Source organism: Peromyscus maniculatus, chromosome 20, assembly GCF_049852395.1.
Source record: "Peromyscus maniculatus bairdii isolate BWxNUB_F1_BW_parent chromosome 20, HU_Pman_BW_mat_3.1, whole genome shotgun sequence".
NCBI classification, from domain to species: domain Eukaryota; kingdom Metazoa; phylum Chordata; class Mammalia; order Rodentia; family Cricetidae; genus Peromyscus; species Peromyscus maniculatus.
Window position 1 is genome coordinate 38,644,734 of NC_134871.1, and position 14,677 is coordinate 38,659,410.

The 14,677-nt window shown below is 44.2% G+C and overlaps 1 protein-coding gene across 11 annotated transcripts in view; it reads left to right on the top strand.

Annotated features, from left to right (window-relative positions):
- Window positions 1-14,213, top strand: part of Khdrbs3 (KH RNA binding domain containing, signal transduction associated 3) — a 172,200-nt gene extending 157,987 nt beyond the window's left edge. For 6 of the 11 annotated variants that reach the window (XM_042264735.2, XM_042264736.2, XM_076556016.1 and 3 more), the window contains exons 8-9: window positions 4,378-4,436; window positions 6,160-6,765. In XM_042264735.2, coding sequence (XP_042120669.1) covers window positions 4,378-4,436; window positions 6,160-6,251 — 151 coding nt within the window. In that variant the 3' untranslated portion in view covers window positions 6,252-6,765. Of the gene's footprint in view, window positions 1-4,377; window positions 4,437-6,159; window positions 6,766-7,686; window positions 7,745-13,943 lie in introns of those variants that run through there. The other 5 variants (XR_013046421.1, XR_013046420.1, XR_013046423.1 and 2 more) reach the window with 1 other exon arrangement.
- The last annotated feature ends 464 nt before the right edge of the window (window positions 14,214-14,677 follow it).

Below are 14,677 nucleotides of genomic sequence, written 5' to 3' on the forward strand. Positions count from 1 at the left end.
TTCTTGAATCTATGATTCTGCTCAGGCTTAGGACCTAATTTTATTTTGTCAAGCTCCTTCTACATTTACAAAGTAGCAGGCTTTCAGCTCTTTCATCTCATTCCTTTAGAACTAGAGGAGGAAGAGATGCTTCTTGTCCAGCATTACCTACTAATAACATTGCATATCTTCAGATTGTCTGGGTGCATTGTCAACTATAATGTTGTCTGCCATTCATTCATTCATTCACTCACTCACTCATTCAGTGTTTTAAGCTAAAATCCAGTGAGTTTTACCTCCTGTGGCCTGGACATTATTCTGAGGGAAGCTGAGCCATATCACTGACTAAAACAGACACACATCCCTTTTTCGTGAGTCTTGCTTCTCACTTAACTGAGAAGAACTGGGGAAGAAGTTGTTCCTATCAGTTGGCTGTGCTATGCAGCCGAGGAAGGTGAAGGATCAGAGTTGCCATGGTGAGGTGGATGGCAGCAGTCTTCCTGCAGCCCTGGCTGGAGTGGTACCAGCAGACTTGAGAAGGTGTGGAGCCACATGCAAAACTCCAGACTTTTTGTTCTCAGCACGCTAGATAGATTTGTTCTGGTTAAGAGGTAGTGGCACTTGCATGGGGCAGGTTGAGGGATGAGTTCAGAAGGCTGATGTGAGCTGGAGCTGTTTGAGTTTGAAGTGTCTGTTAGAAGTTTAGATGTTAAAAGGCAGTTGGCACATGAATATAAATCTTAGAAGAAACACCTTAAAAGATTATGTAAATTTGAGAGGCTTGAATGGTTAGATTTTATTTAAAGAGACTGTAAAAAACCACCAGGGGATTTGTGTAAATAAATAAGAAAAGAGGGTTAACATCTGAACGCAAACGCTCTAACCTGACAGGTCGCAGAGAAGTGGAGGCATTGTCGGGCTAATGGTCAAGGGGACTCCAGTGGTGGAAAAGAGCCAGGGAGCACCTTGCCCTCTATAGAGCTAAGTGTTTGAGGGGACAGGAGCACAGGAGGAAACCACAGAAAGAGGGCTTAAGAAACAAGAATATTTTGTGTTTTAGTGACATGATCCTCTGACATTCCGATGAGGTGATTAATTAAGGGACAAGAAGAGTCCAGAGGACTAAGACCTACGGGGTGAAGGGTGACCTACACACACCCTGAAACACCCCAGCCTCGGGGTCGGGGAGCTGCTTGGGAGAGTCACTGCGCAGTGTTTGCCCCCAAGTGCAATGTCGTAGTTGTGCGTATGTGTTGGGGGACGGGGCTGGTGAAGAGACTCCGCTTGCTTTTCCTCCCAGCTTAGGGAGATGAACACTTAGAGCAGTGGTTCTCATCCAGTGGGTCCCAAACCCGAAGGCCATATATCAGATATTTACGTTACATTCATAGCAATAGCAAACTTACAGCTATGACATAGCAATGAAATAATTTTGTGATTGGGAGTCACTACAACCTGAAGAACTGTATTAAAGGGTCCCAGCATTAGGAAGGTTGAGAACCAGTGTCTTAATGGGTTTTAAGGATTGGAATGGATCTTTTGTGAGCTAGACCATCACTTTACGGGCAGCTTCTCCAGGCAGGAATTATGCTGAGCATTGGGGCTTTCTGTGATCACTTCATTGGGGGCAGGGGTGTAGAGGTCTGGGGAGGTGACCAGGAGAAGCCTGATCCTAATCTCTTAGCAGGGGAGGTGCTAACCCAATCTCTTCTAATGGAGGGTGTTCAGCTTCATTGGGGGGGGGGGCGTTTGTTTCTATTAATATTTTAAGTTGTGGCCTTAAATGGAGTTTTCTTAGTGTTTGTTTCCCCTCTGGTCTTGGTTTATTATCGGGAAATAGGACACATCTTTGGTTAGTAGACATTTGAGGTACACGAAATGAAATGCTGTGAAAGCAATTCAGATGAAGCTGACAGGTTGGAGAACGGGGCGCAGCTGCTCCGGCTTCCCAGCTGATGACAGTCTTGCAATAAATAATCAGAAGCTGGTGAAATGATAGCAGATGTCAATTTAAAAGTTTCCACTTGTCAAAACTAAGATTGTCTTATCACTAAACCAATGCTGGGCCAAATTATGCTGCCTTTTATCTTCCTGTCCACTGGAAAATATTCATGACCCCACCCACGCTGAGCTGTGTGAGTGCTCTTCACAGATAAATTTCCAGCCGGAGTGGATGTTCATTACCAGTGACGTCATTTAATCAAGGAGACAGTTGTTACATTCTTGTGTTTATTAGTCTCCAGGCTGTCTGTCATCTTAGCTCTGAGGTAAGCTTGATTGGGAGCTGTCTCCAGAAAGGAGTACCTTCAGTCTTCTGAAGGGCACTCTCTCTTTATCTCTGCAACAGATCAAGTTCTCAAGAACTGTGAAATTTTGTCTAAGGACCATTATAATGTTACTTCTGACTTTGGAAAAGAAAAGCAAGATTCCTTTAATCTAGTTTTCCGAAAGCATTATTGGTCAATTTATTTGCAACAGAATAAGGAGGTATTTTGACTTATTTGGAGTCAGATTCTGTGGCTGAGCCTTGGAGAACTCTGTGGGGTGAGGGAAGCATCGAGCCAGCCCGACCCTGCACATGGGAATGATGTCACCAGAGACCCTGCAGACAGAGGCCAGAGTTCAGACATAGGTGTCTTGACTGATGTTCAGCATTGCTTCTAAAGCTTTGTGTTCAACCATGTTTCGCTAACTTGTAAGAATATGGTTAGCTCAGGTTTGCAGGGTATCTATCCTGTATTGTGCACTTAGAGAAGACCTATCCTGAAGGTCATTCTAGCCCGTGTACACTATTAGAACTTGGTAATTCTATTTAAAGACACTTGAAAAACACTTAGATTTCTCATCCTGTTTCCTTCTTTTATGCTTTGCTTACTCTGTTCCTTCTCCTCGGCCCTCCTTCACTTCCATCTTCCTGGCCCTTCAGAACATTGTGCCTATCTGGGACACCATGTATGAGTGAGTGAGTGTGTGTGTGTGTGTGTCTGTCTGTCTGTCTGTCTGTCTGTCTGTCTGTCTGTCTGTCTGTGTGTACACCCTTCTCCACACACTGGTCCCTCCATGCCTGCAGTGGAAGCCTCTGATACAGGCCAGGATGAAAACTGATGCCAGCAGGCTAGGATGGGAGCCAGCTTGATGCTGAATGGGAGAATTTCTGTGAAGGCAACATTTAGGCTTGGAGGAGAGACTGAAAGCGTCTCTAGCAGGAGAGGTACCTTGAAGCTGCATCTCAGTGGAAGAGCACTTCCCTGCCGAGGGCGGAGGGGAGCCAGCTGACTTCATGGTGCCTTTGGATTGTTTGGTCTTAGGTCTTTTTTATAGAAGGAAGGAAACATGGGAGTGAGGGTTAAGGAGTGGGGTATAGCCTCCAGTTGGGGTCTGTGCATTCAACAGACTGAGCTGTGCTGTTACTGGGGAGATTTTAGGCTGGTTCCTTAGCCATCCTCCCCTGTAACAGGGTGTAACAGCTCTCCTACTTGGTCCTAGAACAGGTGGATCTCAGCAGGCAGCAAAAGCCACACACCATGTTGCTAGAGGTGTGGCATGCAAGCTGAGTTCCATTGTGCTTGGAGGCTTCATGTTTGGTTGTTGGAACTTGAAATAATAAGGATACTTGTTTCTTACAAAGTTGGTGGCAAAGAGGAAAGCCTGTGGGGAGAAATGGACCCTCTTCCTCAGATACGCAGAACACTTGTTCTTGGTGACCAAACTTCTGTCTGTAAAATCAAAACAGAACCACACACAGTTGAAATGTGCTATGAAGATGAAGCCTGTTTTTATAGTATCTGCACAAAGAGGGCAATGGAAGGCACTCCTTGCTGTCTCAGGAATGGTAGATTAGAACCTAGACGTACCTATCTATTGAAAAGTCCTTGTAACTCCTCCTGATGATTCATCTGTCGCTCCCATTGCACACCGTCCAGGCACCCAGGGGTGAGTTTTTTTTGCCTCTGACTGTAACATAATGATGCTAACGGAGAGGAGAAGCAGAAGCTCTCTCGGGGCCTGCTGTTTTAAATGGATGAGTAAAGTGCCCCAAACCGTCATGGTACTGAGTTCTGTGGAAAGTATGCAAGAATCAAAGAAACCATGTCTATCTCTTGGAAAGAAATAGTGCTTACTGCTTCCTGCCCATCCCCCACAGCACCTGGTGTGAGCCAGCCCTTCTGAGGACCCCAGTCTTTCCCCAGCTGTGGTTTGAAGGAAGACTCCGGAGTTTAGAGCCTTTGATAGTCAAAACGTCTGTCTTCTCTCAGCATTCTGTCATCTCAGGAGGAATTAATTCCACTTTAGCCCTTTCTATTTTTAGTTTATCTAGTTTTGAGTACTTCATTGGCTATGATTTAACCCCACAGCAGAAACAGCTTGTGCTAACAGTGTTTTCTTTTGTTCGTGCAGCGGAGCTGATTACTATGATTACGGGCATGGACTCGGTGAGGAGGCTTACGATTCCTATGGTGAGTGAGTGGCCATAATAATCACAGAGAGAAAGGGCAAGTGGCCATGGACAAACCTTAAAAGTCCTTTTTGGAAGGGAGATCCATACTTGTCTTAATGATGAATTCATTTTGTGTGTGGACCCTCCTCTTCTCGATTCCTCTGTGTACACCTCGCTATTATCAGAGGTTCCTTTAATAGTTAAATGCAATATTTAAAGACAGCTAAAGACTGTGTTGCAGGGCATGAGTTCAGATCCCACGCTTATGTGTTTTGTTTGTGTTGATGACCAGTGCTGACCTTCTCACTGTTTCACCAGAGTAGGTTGCCAAACTGCAGACACTTGCTGGCATGGATCTTTCTGAAGTATCTTTGTTCCTTGACAGTGAAGGAAATGAATCCATTGAGACTATAGCTCTCATGCTTCTCCCTCCCCCATATTATATTTTAATTCATCCCCAACCTCAAGACCTCAGAAAAATTATACTAAGAGTCATTTCATAAAGGTTACAAAAGCTGAGCCATGGAGGAGACACAAGGGTCTATCAGGCTCTTTAGGAGGTAACTCCTCTTCATTCTGCGGCGCCCATAAAGGTGCTGGGGAATGCATGACCAGAGTCTCAATATGCTGAAAGGTGACAGGTTTAATTACCAGAATTGACGGTAGCAACAAAATGATAGTAAGAAACACCTTTGCTACAGGGCAGGGAGATCAGGAAACCAGAAGCCTCCATTGGTACCAAAGCTCCAAGAATGCCTGGTGTCCTGTGCCAGTGAGTCAGGATGCTGAGAAGTCAGCTCTGCAGCATTTCCCACACTTAACCAAAAACCTATTTGCTGGGGGCACTTTGAAGTGTATTTTGTTGTATCACCAGCCAGGGGCTGGTTTTCTGTTGTTGTTGTTGTTTTTCTTTTTTTGGTTGTTACTCATAATAAACATTTAAGAGAGATGCATTGGCTTGGTGAGTGCTGCCTACTTCAATTCCTGCAAGTTAGCCAAAGGGAGTGACATTGATTGCGTGTTTGTATCAGAAGAGGTCATTTTAAGCATTTTTCTCTCACAGCTTTTTAAATTGGTCTCTGAGGACACATGGCTTTTTGATTGCTTTGTGTTGCAGCAGGGACTTAACTGTTTGCTCTCTGAGACCTGGGGGTAAATCAGGGCAAGTCCTGACACTGGACACTGTTGAATTTCAGGAGCTGAAGATGATAGCATGTCCGTGGTTGGTGACAGCTGTCCATGTGTGCCGGTCCTGATGTGGTGTCCCTGAGGAAATCCCCAGTGTGCCTCCTCCAGTCTTTGTGTAGAGAACGTGTCATGAGGATACAGTGCTTCCTTTCTCTGTCTGCCCTTCTTCCCACTTGTTTTTTTTTCCTTTTTCTTTTCCCAAATTACCTGTGTTCATTTTCCTTTTCTGTGCTGTTGGAAGAAATTAGAATAGTCCTTTTCCGTTCTCTTAGAGTTTCATATAAGGCTGTTGGATTTGCTCTATGGGGAAATTCTTGCCATTTGTTGCTGTTTCCAACACAAAGGTCACTCTCTTCTCGAGGTCATCATGTCACTGGTGACAAGATCGTCCTGTATTGTGTTCATAATACTTTTAAGTGAATCCCCTTGTGTTTCTTTTATTAGTACGTCAGAGACACATATCTCCTGTATGACATTTACCACTGGTTCTGACGGATGAAGCTGCTGGGACCCCATGACAATGGCCTAATTATGATTCATCTTCCTGATTTTAGGGCAAGAGGAATGGGCTAACTCAAGACATAAGGCTCCTTCAGCGAGGACGGCGAAGGGCGTCTACAGAGACCAGCCATATGGCAGATACTGATTGTACTGTCTGATGTTGTGAAATAGCCAATCTGCACCGTCCTGTATACTGTTCAAAGTAATTTTTTTCTATGAACAATCCCTTTTTAAATAAATCAAAATGCTTAAAATCTGAATGGATGGAACCTAAAACCACTTTGTTGACGCATCCACTTGGCAGGGAGAAGGACATGTAAAATTTTGTTATTTGCAGTCTGTATATGAAAACTAGGTCATGAAAAGGAAAAAAATAACTTTGATTAACTAGTGTTAAACAAAAAGATAGGTTTACTAAATATGTTAATCCGTTCTTTTAACATAAGCCTCACCTTTCATTTTAAAGGTTTCCATAGAATTTAGTTATTTTATCTTTCAGCCATATGCTAGTTTTTTTTTTTCTTGCCAACTTGCGTAAAAAGGGAGCCAATTACAAGTGCAAACAATGTGGTATTCTTTTGTAACTCGAGTCTTGAAATGTTCTGTAGTGTTAAGCAAAGTCTCCTCTTGCTTGATACTAAATAAACTTTTGAAAGAAATTTCGTGTGTGTGAGCTAACGATTTCATGTTTTTCTATTTAAAAAGGCCTTCATAAATAGCTGTAAACAGGGAAAGGGTTCCTCTAGCAGTGCTTGTCATAAAAGGGTCACACTAAATATTGTACAGCTTATTTTAAAAGTGGTATAAAATTAAATGTGCCATGATATACTCACCATAGGTTCAAATGCGGTCTAAAGAGTCCACACGGTATCGAGCTGCTCAAGTGGCACGTTAAACCCACGCAAACCAAATCTGGTTTTAAAACTGGTTTTAAAATAACTACTGGATTTTCTGAAAAGGATGTGATCAGTTTTCATCTTGTCGAGCGTTTTTTCACTAGTGCAACTTTGGATTTTTTATGAGACTTTTGGTACCTTAATGAACACCTCGCTCCATGCTGGAAACATAAGCACAAAGTTTTAAAGACATTCTGACTTGACTAATTGAGGTCGCACTCGCCAAGGCTGAGGATGTGTAACTCTTAAACGGTCTTCATTTTCAAAGGTAAATAAATCAAATAAGATTTTAATCTCACTTAATTTATCTTAATATAACTAATAAAACCAGGGAGATTACAACTTAGCCAGTTTCATTATCCATTTTAGAAAGGTTTTAAGATCACCTAAATTCTCATTTTAAAAAGTTTAATTTGTTTTAGTAATCTAAAAAGCCTTAGTTTAGCCAGTTTAATTGGGGCCAATTCTTCCCTATTAAACAACTGTAAAACCTCATAACTAGTTGTGTGTAATACATCTTTTGGTTAGTAATTGAGGGCGTTCTTAAAACTGACGAGGGTTTAATAAAGTTATTCGTTAATCATTTGGCTTAAGTTTTAATTGTAGATTATGTAAAATATGTGTCTTTATTTTGGGGGGTTTCCTTGCATCTATTTGGAGTAAATAGATTTCTTCTTTTGTTAGGAAATGTCGACCACCTTGGACTGTCGGAGGAGCTCGGTGTGACTGAGAGCAAACAAAGGTAGGCACCTTTTGTCTCGTGATTCCGAACTGCTAAGAAGTGCAGTGAGGTGGAGCAAGGTACCCACCCCCGACACACTGCTTCCCCTGTGACCACAGAGCTAAAAGCTTCTGCAGCATGAATGGGTCAGAGGCTGGAACCTGGAGGCTCAGGCTGTCAGCACCTAGATTCATGATGCTCAATGAGAATAAAGCAGTCTAGTCAGTAATTGGTAAGGGTTTCCTAAATTCTTAAGTTAAAGAGAACAGTCTGCCAAACTGAATGCTCAATGTGAACCCTTTATTTTTATACATATATGTGAATGTAAAAACTTACAGAAATGTACAAGCAATTTTTCAAAATAGTAGCCTGGTCTTGTAGAAGAACAGTGTCTTATGCTTCTGAATTTTGAAAATTAGGACTTTTATAAAATAAATATTAAAGCAGCTGTTCCATAAAATTATTCCCCCTCCCTCCCTCCCTCCCTTCCTTTCTTCTTTCCTTCTTTCCTTCTTCCTTTCTTTCTTAAATCTGGAGATCTGTTAAGCAAAGATGTATAAAAGAGGGAAGATATCATTAATTTGATCTCATTTTGTAGACAACCACCACCACCCAGGTCCTGAGCCCCATGATCTGAGATATCTCTTTTAGGGTGTGATGGGGACGTTATTGTGGGTTTGGATGGTGTGTGTGTGTGTGTGTGTGTGTGTGTGTGTGTGTGTGTGTGTGTGTGTTTGAGAGTCGCTGGCACTCTGTAGCCCTGGCTGGCCCCTGGAACTCATTGCATTGTAAACTACTCCTGACTGGATCCTCTCAAGTATTTATATCTGAGCTCTGCCACTCAGCTTTGTACATCTGGGCAAGTGTCCCTTCCTGTCAGTACCAGGGAAATGAAGGCATGCTGTCGTATTCATCGTTCTCTAACTTTCAGAAAGTGATACTGTAGGCATTGTTTACCCTGACAGTGATACAGTCGCATGAAGGTCGGTGGTCAGGATTGAATTCATGTATCTAATATAAAGGAGAAACATACAAACTTTTCTCTTCTTAGTAGTCAGAAGTAACTGAAACAAATTGCCCAGAGAAAGAAAATGAATCTCTTCTAATAGAAGAAAATTGTGAAGTTTATTGAATTGGTTGTTAGTTTGGGTTTTGCCTTTTTTCCTGATATGGGGGCGGGGGAGGGGGGGGGGATGTGACATATCACAGTGTTAGAGCTTTTAGGTTGCTTTCTTTCTAAATTAGTATTTTTGTTCTTGTTTAGAAATTGGCATATCAACTAATAAACATGGGCTTTTCGTTTTTGTGTTTTACACAGTAAATAGTTCATTATCACAGAATTCTGTGTCAAAACTGTGACACCGGGTTCCAGTCACAATGTTGACCAGGTTGTGTCCTCTGTACAGGCCCAAGAATACCAGGCCCTTCCCTGCCAGCCTCTGAAAAGTACTTGCACTCAGTGGCTCACATCCCATCCTGAGTCAAGAGTCAGTCAGTCCTCACACAGGCTTCTTGAATCAGGACTGTGGATAGACCTGTCTCTTCCTTGGAGTCCATCTGTTTTCTCATGTGATGACACTTACAAGTTTTGTACTAGATATCAATTAGGTAGTGGGAATGCTGTGACTTAAAAGATACAGGACCCTACATTAAAGTAATTTGAAATCCACTTGTGTTGGTGAATCAATATTCCCTGCTCTTTTGCACATGGGAACCAGCCCCAACCTTCAAGACTCAGCCATGTCCCCTCTACTGTGAACTATACCCTCATCCTCTAGCCTCTCTGAACTTGTCCAGTGTCTTCTCTGCTTTTAAGTAGGCCATCATCCTCTGAGCTCAGCCCATGTCCCCTCTGCTGTTAATTAGGCTGTCATCCTCTGCTCTCTGAAGAGCTGGTTTTATGACTCTTACTTCATTTCAACCTGGATGTCATCACATAGTGGTTGCAGGCTGCGTCGGTTGCCAAGCAAGTGCCTTCATTTAAACTGTTTCATTGAATTCCAATCACTATAAGTGTTGTTGTCTGTGTTTCATAAAGGAAGCAATGGAAGCTTCAGATGATGAGGTCATTATGTTAGCTACAAGTCCATATAACTGGTGGAAGCAAGGTTTGAATACAGCCACTTGGATCTAGACCCTTTGAGTTTCAAAACACGACTTTTTCCAGTCTCCATGTTACTCACGTGTCATCATGGTGAAGGCTTCTTAAAATGAGGAGCTGCATGCTACCTTGTGTCCCACTGGGCATCATCCAAACATTGTGATTATCCCTGCCCCCACGTTCCTGCATAAGAAGATATATTGATTTTTCTTTAGGTCCTAAACATTATGTACTCCAGGTACTCCAAGTCAAATGATTTTTAGTATTCACTCAGGGTAAATACCTTCAGAGCATCTGTTTGGCCACAGGCAGAAAGGATATGGAGATGAGACAGTTCCCACCCTTGTGGGTACCACACCCTGCTGTGGAAAATAGCAAGTAAAGTGCCAACCAGCCTGGCCTCAGGTACACGTAAGGTGTTTTTTACATGCTGGACAAGGGATGCAAAACCCAGGCAGGCTGGTTAGAGAAAGAGGAAGTTGCCAGCAGGGGCTTAGGGCCAGATGGAAGAAGATAACCTCATGGGACAGGCTGTTGGAGCACTCATCACCCACTGTAGTAACCTTGGGTGAAATGGTTAGGTCCTCTCAGCTGTAGGGTCCCCACCTGTGAAGTGAACATCACTGCCTTCACAGGGCTGTGCAGGCAGAAGAATGCCCAGAGCGAGGTCAAAGGTCTTTGCACTCTCACCTGGTGCTGTGTGTGTTTACATAAGAAAATATGACCTGGAAGGCAACTTCAGCTATGTTAGATGATGAGAGACAGTGAGATGGTCTTGGCAGGGTAGGCGAGGGATGTGATGCATATGCAGGATCTCCTTTCTACTTGCCTTCTCTGCCTACTGAGACCACACCTCCATGCCCTGAACTCCATCCGGAACTCAGTGCAGACCTCCCGGAGCCCAATGTACAATGAGTGCAGAGGACCCAGGAGCCCTGACATCTCCACCTTCGTCTCTGACTCATCACAGCCTCAGAAGGGTGGGTTTAGTCAGTCAGCATGTAGAGAACCGTGCTAGCTGAGATCCTCCTGGGGTGGGGGTCACGGGAATGTCATGGAAATAATTGCACTGCCGATAGTCGACTTCTCTCAATTTAGCTCAAAATTACAGAGATACTCATCGTGATGAACAGAGAAAGGTCCCGAATAAAACTGATGTCTATCTGTTGAGCATAAAATTAGGCTTATGTTTCCCCTGCAGTGCTCTGTATGGACAGGAAGGAGAGAGCTCATCATTAACTTGAAAGTGGCACATTTATCCTGCCTCTTTACCCCTCTCTGGGAAAGCTGTAAATCAGTTTTCCATCCTCATCCCACCCTTTTTCTCTAATGGGAAATTACCATCACTTGCAGATGACACGGATCCCCAGGAGGACTCCTCCTTCAAGGAGCTCCTCCCACCTCCATCCCCCACTTCCCTCAGGGATGAGCATCCAGGCTGAATTATCTTTAGCTCTTCCTGTGAGTCCTCAGCTGTGACTGGAGCCCTGCATGGTCTTGCTGCCATCTTTTCCGCCGCCCACAGGAGGGGTTTCTCCACCTGCCCACTGCACCCAAGCCTTGCTGTTCTGCAGACCCCTCACCCCTTGTGACACTTCCTGTCTGTGCCATTCTCTGCCGGTTATCATATGCCCTTGCCCCCGTGGCCCAGCTCATAATCTAGCACCTGTCTGTCAGTTTCATTGGGACTTAAGCATACCACACGCAGGAATCCTTCCTTCCTGGCCAATATCTCTGTCCCCAGTCCCCACACAAAGACCCTTGGAACATTGTGAATTCTGACACAAGTGTTCTGTGACTAAGTATTTGTCCTTCTCTCCACCATCAAAATATAAATCCATGGTGCAGGTCTTATGCATCCTAGGCTGTGATTAAGCTATCAAATGAAAGGGTGGCTTCATGTCATATAGTTTAGAAAAAATGGATCAGGATTTTTTTTTTTGGTCTTCTCTTACAACTTTATAAACAGGTTGTGAGGTGGTGTGTGTGTGTGTGTGTGTGTGTGTGTGTGTGTGTGTGAGAGAGAGAGAGAGAGAGAGAGAGAGAGAGAGAGAGAGAGAGAGAGAGAGAGAGAGAAATAGAGAAAGGGAGAGAGACTTGACTACCAGTCTTGGCAGGATTCCTGTATCTGCTACCCAACACGGCTCCTAGTATCTAGCTCACACTGACATAAAGGGGCAGGTGGAATGGTGAGCAGTTGCTGCTGCTGCTGCTGCTGCTACTCCTGCTGCTGCTGCTATGTGCAGAACATCTGGCGCATGGTGGGCTGGGGGTATGCCCAGTATAGACAGCCTTAGGTGCCCATCTGCATGCCTTACCAGAGGGGTGAAATCCTCACCCATCAGATATGTGTTCTCTCCATCCAGAAGCCGGCTTACTTTAACAGTTATCTTTTAAGGGCCAGCCAGTTGCATGGTGGGCTTTGTACCATGCACTAGCAAAGGGTGCCTCTTTCTTGGAACCCTGGGCCTCTTCGAGTAAACAACCTTTACAGTGTCTTTGCCCATCTTTCTGTCTTCTCTGCCTCTCTGGATCCTGCCAGCTTGCCAAGGACCTCCCTCTTATCTGCAGCCAAAAGAGCCTATTTCTGTCAGAGATTACCAGCTGAAAACACTCAATCCAGGGTGAATTTTGAGCTGCTGACTTCATTATGTGGGTTTGTCCTTCACCCCTCAGTAAGCTCCTAGGCAGACTCGAGTTAGTTACTTTACATTTTGTGAACTTGAAGCATTTCAAAGTCATTCAAGAAATGATCTCTGTCTAAAGGTTGTTAGACCTGCCATATTAAAAGTGTTTGAACTCTGTGTATTAATGCTTAGAAAAGCAATTTGCATGTGATTCTTCCATGCAGTAGTGGCATGGTATGCAGGCAGCTCCAACTTGCTTGCTGTTATTTTGGTGCTCTGTAGGAATAAAAGACTCAGTGATAGCAGAGGTGAGGCAGAGTGAAAGCCATGTATCTAGGTCTGTGCAAGGGGACAAGGGTTGAAGCTGAAATGGAGTTGCGGAAGTCACCATCATGTAATTAGGTGGGGATGACACTGGAGTTGACAGGCTAGAGTACAGGTGATGGCTGCATGGGCTAGCTGCTGTGTTTGGGGACTTCTTAGCTGTTACTGGGATATGGGGTTGCCAGGAGACACGTGGAAGAAGGTCCTTTAGAAAGACCGGAAGATTCTAGGGCTCAGCAACCTATGAATGATGCTGCTTTGTCCCCTAGCACTGGTGTGTGTGTGTGTGTGTGTGTGTGTGTGTGTGTGTGTGTGTGTGTAGCATTGTGGGGGACCTGCTTCCACTCCCCTAGGGTACTCTTGAGTAGGGAGAAGTGAGAAATATTTAGATAGGAATATAGAAAAGAGAGACAGATAGAAATACAGGATAGCCTCGAAGGGCCCCTTCTGTCTCTGCTAAAGGGCTTTTAAAGGAATGCTAAGGGGTGGAGCAAAAGACCTCCCCCTTGCTGGATCAAAACATACTGCACGGCATAGCCATGCAGACCCTTCCAAACACCTGGTAACCATGCACGTGGTCAAGTCATCCCCTTATGCAGCCCTGTTGGGTAAAGCAAGCTCAGATCTCACTAGGAAACCTCTGCGGACCCCAACGGAGCATGTCACAGACCCTGTACTGGTGCTGCTGCACTGGGGGTGGCTCTCCTGAGTGTCACCGGACTTTTGAACTAACAGTTCTTCCATGGAGTGTACATGGAAATAAGTAGTCTGGTGTTGATTAATAAAAGGGTGATTGAAACACCCAGCAGTTCAGTCTCTTGTTTGGCAAGGAAGAAAGGAAGGTGCCAGGGTAGAACCATGGGAATATCACTGTTAGTCCAAACAGTTGGTCTGATACAAACATTACCAGTCTGAATTCAGCCCTGAACACCCCAGTGCAACGAGCTTGACAGGCACGGTGCTGCTTGTCCATCCATGGTCTTTAATCCACAAATGTTTGCTGCCCTCACTTCAGCCATTCTCTGCCACACTGCTTCTCATACGTGTCCTGTGCGTGCTGACTATCTGCCTGAGTGCTTCTGATGCCTGAACTTGGCCATTTGGCACAGATGTTATCATTGTTGCTTTGTTGATGTGTACAAATGTGTTTCGTTTTCTTCTTTTCCAGGAACTGCTTCTGTTACGGGCTGCTTAAGGCCAGTCACCTCACCGTCGTGCCTACTCAGTGAATGGATCCACTTGGGAACTGGACAGTCACCAATTGATTATTGTTGTTTTGTCCCTAATGTGTGTTTTTGGGATGTTTTCGTGAAACATTTTTTAATTTAAAAAGTTGTTTTTTCTTTCTTTTTAAAGAAAGAACATTTTATTTTGTTGTCTCAGAAACAAACAAGAAGAATGATTTGTATTGTCGCTAATAAAGGCTCCCCCATCAAAATCTCTTCCATTTTAATATAGACAAAGACCACAAATCTAATTATTTCTGCACAGCTCTATGAAGTTTGCATACTTGAGAGACTTGTACAACTACGGCTCCCCACAACAAATCAAGAAGCTGCACAGATCCCAGATTTGAGAACGATTTACCCATCTCAGTTATAGGCCAATACATATGTTAGGCAAAAGAGTCCTGCCCTGACCTGTCCCAGGTTAGTCATGAAGGCTTCTGGGCAGTGGCGTGGTACATGGAACAGAGCTGGACTTCAGTGCCTCCCTGTGATTGGCAATGGAACATAAAGGTCAAGGTCTCTGTGTCTAGTGTTACTCTGTTCCCTCCCCTTTCATCGGTTGCTAGTGCGTTGTGATTTTAATTCCATACACCCCCGGGAGCGTGTGTTTTATTTGGGAAGCTTGCACAGCATCCTTCCTGATCTTGGAATTTCCAGAGCTGTCTCACACCTT